Source organism: Larimichthys crocea, chromosome XIII, assembly GCF_000972845.2.
Source record: "Larimichthys crocea isolate SSNF chromosome XIII, L_crocea_2.0, whole genome shotgun sequence".
Classification (NCBI taxonomy): Eukaryota; Metazoa; Chordata; class Actinopteri; family Sciaenidae; genus Larimichthys; species Larimichthys crocea.
In genome coordinates, this window is record NC_040023.1 from 27,667,969 (window position 1) to 27,676,796 (window position 8,828).

General features: G+C 40.0%; 1 protein-coding gene across 2 annotated transcripts in view; it reads left to right on the forward strand.

Moving 5' to 3' along the window:
- Positions 1-6,647, forward strand: part of LOC104936301 (grainyhead-like protein 2 homolog) — an 11,228-nt gene extending 4,581 nt beyond the window's left edge. For both annotated transcript variants that reach the window (XM_010752319.3, XM_010752327.3), the window contains exons 8-15: positions 3,410-3,568; positions 3,676-3,733; positions 3,962-4,101; positions 4,189-4,226; positions 4,449-4,540; positions 4,639-4,724; positions 4,884-4,948; positions 5,397-6,647. In XM_010752319.3, the coding sequence (XP_010750621.2) occupies positions 3,410-3,568; positions 3,676-3,733; positions 3,962-4,101; positions 4,189-4,226; positions 4,449-4,540; positions 4,639-4,724; positions 4,884-4,948; positions 5,397-5,511 (753 nt within the window). In that variant the 3' untranslated portion in view covers positions 5,512-6,647. The remainder of the gene's footprint in view (positions 1-3,409; positions 3,569-3,675; positions 3,734-3,961; positions 4,102-4,188; positions 4,227-4,448; positions 4,541-4,638; positions 4,725-4,883; positions 4,949-5,396) is intronic.
- Positions 6,648-8,828: the final 2,181 nt, after the last annotated feature.

Consider the following 8,828-nt stretch of genomic DNA (forward strand, 5'->3'; position numbering starts at 1 on the left):
TTTTGTCCTGCATGACAGAGGGAGCATCTCTTGCTTTGTGCTGAGTCATGATTTGGGATCGCAGACACACTCGGGACACGCAGTAACACACCTTGAAAGGATACTCGAATTTCACCTTTTGTAAAAGTGGGCAGTTGGATAAAGACAAACTGCAAACAACGTGTAAACACATACCCGCCCACACACACACTCACACACAGCATCAGCCCACCCTCAGGCTGTTTTGGACTCAGGAGATTGTCGCTGTGGCTCCCATTCAGCTTTAATGAAAACTCTGCAAACAGCCACATTGTGGAAGAAGTAATTGCAGCTTTGCGTGTTTGTGGATAAATATTTACTGTTTGGAATAAACCTTCACTCCACTGTAATTGTTTTTAGTGCGCTCGAATGGTACACCTGACACAAAATTGTACCAGTGTGTACTGTTATACTGAGAATAACCCCATAGACCTCATGTAGATGGAAAACGGCTCTGTTCCAGCAGACATCCTCCAGCACCTCCTCTAGAACTTTTATTGTTCCGACTTCCTGTGCATAATCTTAAAGTGGTACTCCAGTGATTAAGTACATTTAGGGGACTCACAAGAGACAAAGTGTATCAAAACTGATGCAGCAAACCCAAAACACTTCCCACAATGCAAGTTGATAGCATCTTTTTGCTAAAACCACCTTGCATGTAAACTTCCACACCAGCAGGTTAACATTTTTAATTAAATATCTTGAACAGCACCATCATCACACTTGACATATTTAGATTATGACCAAATACCTGCAAAATTAATTGCATTCCCATCAGCCTCAGCTGTGCTTGATTACTGCCTTCCACGTAGGTGAGGTCCTGTTTATGTGCGTGCGTGCCTCACAGAGACATTGTCATGTCTGTAGACTCTTAGGGACTGTATGTAAATGATTGCAGATTGAAGCCACCATTTGTAACTATTTGATCCTGTTTCATCTGGCAAGAGACTAACCTGAAATTACCTGGTAAAAGAATGCTGAAATACAGTACGTCCAGGGTGAAAGAAAGAGGCCATAAAAAAAGTAACAGAACCTTCCATTCAGCAAAGTCATGTCCTTAGTTTCGACATGTGAAGCGTTTTTCTGATGTAATATGAAACGTTAATAAAAAAGCAACATTCATTTTGTCCACCCTAGCTCTCATCATCCCACTTAACGAGCCTAATTCCCAAGAATCTCTGCAATTGTCTTTAAATCCCAATCTGTATTCCAGCGAACAGTGATCACAATCAGAGTACTGAATGTTTGGTGTTGAGCAGGTCCACCCTGGTTTTGCTGACTGTGAGTGCGAACGTGTCTGTGCTGCCAAATACAAACTAGATGATCATTATCAGCCTCGCTGCTGCACGTCGGCTGGTTCAGTCGCTCTCATTCCTCTCCACACAGGACCAGAGGCTGCTGCAAATGAGGTGGAAGAGGTTGAGGAAAAGAAGAAGAAGCAGTGTAGAAATGTTGGTTTCCCTAACATAATTTGATGTCCCATCAGGCACTGACAGGCTCAAGCACAAAACTGGATTTTTTTTTTGGTGCAAATCCTTTTTTGTTTTTTGTTTTGGCATTGCTCTGCTGTTGCCAGGCGACAATCATCATCCTCATTGTAATGAGTAATAGTGTGAGATGTGTTGGTCGGGGAGATGAGTTCCTTCCTGCGGCATGACTGTGTTTTTCTGTTTGTTTGTGCCTGGTTCAGCGGATGGCTCTGAGCAGCCACTTACCGGTGCCCTTGTGAACCTTTTTTCTTTTTAGGAACATATTAAATGCTCACACATGGCAGTACATGCAAACACAACAAGCCTCCTACACACACACACACACACACACACACAGACACACACATACACACACACACACACACTTAGATGCTAGCAGCGTTGCGTCTAGTGCTTCTGGAGAAATTTAAATGGCTTGGGTCTGTGGAGGTGTGAATGTGTGGAGGTGTGTGGGAGGCTCATTTGTGCTCCAGGCCTTTCCAGCAATCAGCCCTCACCTCTGCAGGTTCAGACACGATGCTGCTGATGTGTAGTGGGAAAATTGCTGTTGAGCCATGGTGAGGAATCTTTACCGTTAGTTGTTTGACCTCAGGCTGTCAGTCCTGTTTAACTGGAAAATTCATCCATAGTTTATATTGGTTTCTAACAAATATCAGCAATAATCATGGGACTCTGTTGAGTCATGTGATAAAACATAATCACACGTAGTACACTTGAAACAGTTCTTGAACTGTAGAGTGATTTGGGTGTGATCGCTCACAGACCTTTAAACGATTCAGCAGCTCTGCTTGGCTCCATTATTTAATGGTTTTGGAGCCTTGCATTTCTAGAAGCTGTGGCTCAGGGAGCCCTGGAACAATAAAAAAAAACACTAAACAGAACACAAGTACACAAAACACACTGTCTTCTAAATCATATCATGCACGAGTGTGTTCTCACAGATTTTGTCAGCATATAAAATATTTAACATAAGGAGTGTTGAGTGAGGGTGGGACACATTGGCATGGCTATGATGCCTCTGGTCTGTGAACTGCTGCTGTGAGTCACTGCCCTGTGACCCTCTCGCTCATCACTTCACTGTTTATGAGTCAGGTTGAGATTCACTGGGAAACAAATGACTCTGCATCCGAGCCAGACTGGTGATAAAACTAACTGAGTTTTAATTGATTAAGATGACAGACGGGTTCCCATGTTAAAAATATCTTTTAATTAACACCCTTTTATCGTCAGCTTTAAGATCCCAGTTTATCTGCTTTATCTGGATCAACGTAAGTGAATTAAAGTGACGCATTTCCTTGTTTCTGCAACGGCAGGAAGCTCATACACATCCCTCAAAGCCTGTTTGACCACAGAATTTGTCTAGACAAGATTAAAGGTCTGACTTTGATTCTGTCCCCCTACAAAAGATTCTTGGTAACTGCTGAAATGATTAGTAGAGAAGTTTGTAGGACAAAATGTCTACTGTGTCCAGGTGTTTTTTTTTTGTTTTTTTTTGCAGTTAGATTTAAAAATAGAACATTTTTTCATATTCAAAACATCCTGTATGACGGTGGTTCCCAACCTGTTTTTGATGATCCCACCATGTCTAATTGTGTTCATTTGAATTTATTTTAATCTGGATTTTATTGGACTATATTATTCCTTTTTTTTTTAGCCATATATCCTAAACACAGTGAGGGATATACAGTATGTACAGTTTATTACTTATTTCTAATTGGTTTTCATGTAATAATATTCAGGTAGCTCAGCTGAGTTAACGTAAGGCTCCATTTCTTTTTCTTTTTCAAATCAAATATTAATTTTAATATTTTCGAATTATTTGAGCTTCTGTTTGATACTTGTCTCTCTCACTGTTCACTCCAGACACTGACCCTGTCTCCTGTCTTATATTTGCTTCACAGGTCTTTATCTCTGTGAACTGTCTGAGCACAGACTTCTCCTCGCAGAAGGGCGTGAAGGGGATGCCTCTGATAATCCAGATCGACACCTACAGCTACAATAGCTGCAGCAGCAGACCCATCCACAGGGCCTTCAGTCAGATCAAGGTCTTCTGCGACAAGGTGAGGATGGCCTGCTGGCACAGGCAATGAGAGAACTCTATTTTTTTCTCTGTCTTTTGGCATATTGTGCCTTTTGTGTTCAGTCACCCCCTTGTGTTTGTTTGCAGGGCGCTGAGAGGAAGCTTCGTGACGAGGAGAAGAAGCAGCTCAGGAAGAGGATGAAAGGTAAAAAATATGTTTGGCTTTATAATGAAATTAATGTTTAATTACTCATATGTGCAGAAATTTAAAATCCACCGGAACAAGGTTACAAAGCACTTCCCAGAAAACCATAAAATTGAATAGAACAGCAGAAGACTAAAAAGCCAAACAAGTGTCATCAAACCTCATCAAATCTGTACTTGGAGTGGTTGCCTGGCAACAGATGCTGAGTTCACGCTCTCTTTGGATTAGGGAAAAATGGCAGCTCGGGGACAACCTCTCCCATTAAGAGGGTTGATAGCACGCTGCTCAAAACCATGATAGACCTGGACTCCCAGCCTGTCCTCTTCATTCCTGATGTCCACTTTGGGAACCTGCAGAGAGCGGGACAGGTGAGGGACCCGTTTGTGGGAAATGTCCAGTCATGATACACTCACACATTGTGCCTCATGTTGCTTTTTTTTTTTTTTTATTTGCAGGTGTTTGCTTTTAACACTGAGCAGGTCAACAGAGATGGGTGAGCATCATACTGTCACTTGTTCTTTGCTCTAAACTCTCATGCGTTGGCAGCTCACTGCACCGTGTGCATGGAATAGATTTGGGATTACTGAAATCTGCCGATATCGAACTGTATAGACAGGAAAACATCCCTGTTGTTGGACACAAAGATCAAGTAGTATTCCCTTTAAACAATGATTATGATGCCAGGTGTATCTATGTGTGTGTGTGTGTGTGTCAGGAGTGTTCTAGTGAAAAGGATGTCATGTACTTCTGAGGATGATGTCTGTCCACCTCAACCCAAGAAGACCAAAGTGGAACTGGAAAGAAAAGGTCAGTAAACATCACTTTCTGTCGCAGTACATTATTTTCATCATCTCATTAGTTGACTGACTGGATGTTTATGTTTTGTCTATTCCGTGCCTCGTCAGTTCTGCTGTATGTGAGGAAGGAGTGTGATGAAGTGTTTGACGCCTTAATGCTGCACTCCCCAACCCTCAAAGCATTGATGGAGGCAGTGAGTATTAATGAAGTGTTGTTTTAGCTGCTTGTAGCTGAAATCACAAGACAAACAAGTTGTGCTGAACAGGAATAATTAACTCAAGGTCATTAATACAATTCTTATTACTTGTACAGTGTGTTTCAACATGTTTAAAAATGTGCTGTTTGCTCACAGATCTCAGAGAAGTATGCAGTGCCTGTTGAAAAGATGAGCAAAGTTTACCAAAAAAGCAAAAAAGGGTGAGTGACAGTCCATCCATCGGTTCTTAAGACACTAGGGTATATCATCAGGAAACCATCAATGCGTGTACAACATGTTGTGTCTTCATCCACAGCCTGTGTAGATTTTCAGATATTTGACTGGATGTGTGAAAACTTGCAAGAAGAAAAGTCAGAGGATTGCTAGGATTAGTAGGGTTCATCCTCAGGGGACCATGAATGTTTCTACAAGATGTTATGGCAATCCATCTAATAGTTGTTAAGACATTTCACTATAAAGCAAAAATGTTTATTTATTTATTTATAGAGGCCAAAAGAGCAGGGGATCATCTGATTCAATGCGATTCATCCACTGAGGACAAAATTTCTTGGCGAGCATTAGTTTCTGAGATATTTCAGTCCTGACTGAATATTACTGAAAAACATGAAGATGGAGACAAAGTCTGTTTGTCTGTTCTGTCTTCCTCAGGGTCCTGGTGAACATGGATGACAACATCATCCAGCACTACTCCAACGAGGACACCTTCATCCTGGCTATGGAGAGCTCGGCGGACTCCTTGCGTGTCACTCTGTCAGAGATCTGAGGGTTGTTAGCAGCAGCACTGTATAGGTGAAGTTTTAGCCATGCCATGCATAGATATTGTGAACGCTGCTAGCAGTGTTAGACGACAGCACCAAAATGTCTTCCTTCAGGAAAACCACAGGGGAGTCTCAGCAGGGTTTGTTACCCTACATTGATCACTGGCTAAACTAATCCACAGACCCTGAGGCAGTATCTGTTTACTAGACATCCTGCTGTAGGAGGATTTCTTGCATTAGGAACACAGGCTTAACTTTAAAAACGTATGGAAGCGCACAGATTTGTGGCTTAGGGGGGAACATGTTTGATATTTCCATCTGTGCAAGCCACGACTAGATGATAGAATTCACTTGTTAATACTTGGTGAACGAGAAGAGAGGTCTTTATCCAGGTCACCACAAAGCATCCAGCCAGCATGATGTGGTTTCACAGGAAGAAGACGGTGCAGTATACAGTAGTCTTACTGGATTACTAACACGGGACTGCTGTTTGTTTCCTCTGTGCCTGCTTCCATCCTTCCTGTTACCTCTTCTCGTGGTGGAAGCTTTTAAATGACTTGATCAGATGTTTGAAAGGCTCTCATTCAAAGCGGCAGCAACAGTTCAAGGTAATGGCTTATTGTTTGGTACATAATTATTTTTAGATGTGTCTTGAATAGTCACCATGATTCTAAGTATGTCATCTTATTTGACTGTCCATCTTTTTTTATCGATTGGTCATATTTTCACTACGTACTAACTGTTTCCAATCTGTGCCGGTGAAATAACAGTTATCCCGGGCTGTGATTACACGCTGGTGTCTCAGGGTCTATAATTACATGAGGCACCATTATGGAACAAGACTGCAAGTCTCCAGGATGCTGTTAAACTGTTTTGCTTCCTCTGTGCATGTGTTTATTGCTTTTCCTCTCACTGAAGAGGCTGCAGTCATTAGTATTTATGACATTAGTTAGGCCAAACCAGTCCATCCATTTACACAGTCCTTTTCTGAGGCTACTGTAAACCATCTGTGAGCGTTCGCCTCATCTGTTCCTACTCACTGCCTGTGTTTACACCTGATTCACTGACAGCTTCTGTATCCGTCATTTGCGTGATGTACAGACTTTTAAATGAGTCAATAAATATAGTTTTTATACAGTATGTAGGTGCTTGTGTCTTGTTTTTTTTGTTTGTTTTTTTTTACAGCAGTTTATTTGCAAGTAGTGTATTTGTTTTGCTCCATTAAAAGTTTCCAGTACCATTTTCTATTAAAGCATTTATAATAAGTTGTAATTAATGGCTAATAAATTAGTTCTTGATGCTTATAGATGTTATAGTATCAAAGTCAATAAGAACACACTTTCTGTTGCCTGGTTGATTATCATCTATTCTTTCTTCTTTAAATCTTTATAAACACTTAATAATGATTTAGGTCCAGACCCCAAGACCCTTTTCCATAAAATAAGTGCTCATAAAGTCAAACTTGGTGTCATCTCCCAAATCATCTCCGAACAGGTGACTGCTAAAAGTTTGGAATTGTGTATTGATAAGTTAACAGATTTGAAGTCTTTCTCAGTAAGCACACTCCTATAGAGACCTTGACAATGAATTCAGCATAAATACAATCATCCTCACATTTTAGTGTGATTCCTCTTCATGATCACATTACCTACGTCTGCATCTGTCATAAAATACATCTTCTATTAGCTGAGCAGTTCAAATCCTGGTGAGGTTACGGACTATTACTGTGTCAAACTCATAGCAGATTTTTATGAATAATAACAGAATATTATCAACGTAGCTGTAGAGGAAACATCTTGCATGTTTAATATGTTAAAGTATGCAAGTGCTAGATTCCGTATCCAAGGGGTAGTCTAATCACGCTCACGTCATGTCACTTCTGGAGGCCTGCGATTGGCTGATTGAGGGAGGGCATGGTGGGCAGACATATTTAAAACAAGCAAAGTTTCTAAGTCCTGATTTAAATTTTTTTTGTTCCTAAGTTTAAGACTGTTCTTAAGACTTAGATATGCTACAAGGAAGTATAAATTATATAGGTACAAATTGTAGATCTTTATAAAGGGTGCCTTCATAGAAAGTAGTTTGCCTCTGTTGGAGTCTTAAGCTGGAAGTGTTAAGAAAGAATAAGTTACATTGTTCAGAGTGATATGGTTAATATGGTTGAGGTGACTAAGGTTTTTGATTCTGTCACCTCCACAAGAAAGAGGTATTAAAAGATTCAATTACAGACTGCACCTCAGTGTGACAGGTCACAGTGAACTCATTCAGCAAGCTGAACTGACAGAAATCTTCAGTTTATGTTACAGCAGGAAAAAACTGCTCTGAAAATCCAGTAATCAGTTTGACTGGTTTTAGGTTTCACAGTACCCAATGATAAGATGTAGAGATGGCACTGTGGGTGAGTGAGTCCACCACTGGCAGGAAAGACTGCAATAAAATTCGGTACAGGCATACATGCTCCCCAGAGGATACATCAACTGACTGTGCTGACCTCTGAGTTTTCCTCGAGCACCACCAACAAGGCTCAGTGAAATGTATCAAAAACTAGTGGATACACTGACATTACTTAACAGCCTCAAAGAGCTGCTGGAAAGCCTGCAGACTATTTTGGTTATTATTTACAGTTATAGTCCAGTCCATTTACAGTTATAATCCAGTCCCCCTATTTATGGTTTATGCATGCTTTTCATTTATCATTGATAAAACTAGAAGATGACTAATGACTACATTCTTTAGGCAAATAAAAAAGACAATATTCAACGTTTAATAAAATCTGATCTTGGCTAATTGTCAGTATTTTGCATACATATCTTCATCTTATCTTCACACATAACGATTCCTCACATTTGTTTTTTGAAGAATTCTGACCCAGATTGATAATGCATTTACCATTTCTAAACTAAACTCAAAGCCATCTTTAACATTTCTGTACTGACACTTTTGAGGCAACAAATAGGCTGCTACAATATTTCTGCAATAGGCTAATACTTAACCGTCCATGCTGTCACTAAAAGCACAATATTAAACAATTAAACAGACATCACATTAATGCTTGCACACAATAAATTGTAAATTTAATTCTTGCTTTTTAAAGTTGACCAAAAAAAAAACAAAAAAAAAACAGAATCCTGTGTTCCAAAACTGCAGTCACTAAATACAGGATACCATACAAAACCTACAAAATGCAACAAATACAAACATTTTGTTCAACAGATAACAATTGTACAGTATAAATTTATACAATACTGTTTTTGTTTTTATTTGGCACTTGACCACAAGATGCTATTTTGTGTTTTTAGAGAAACGTTACACCTGACTCCGC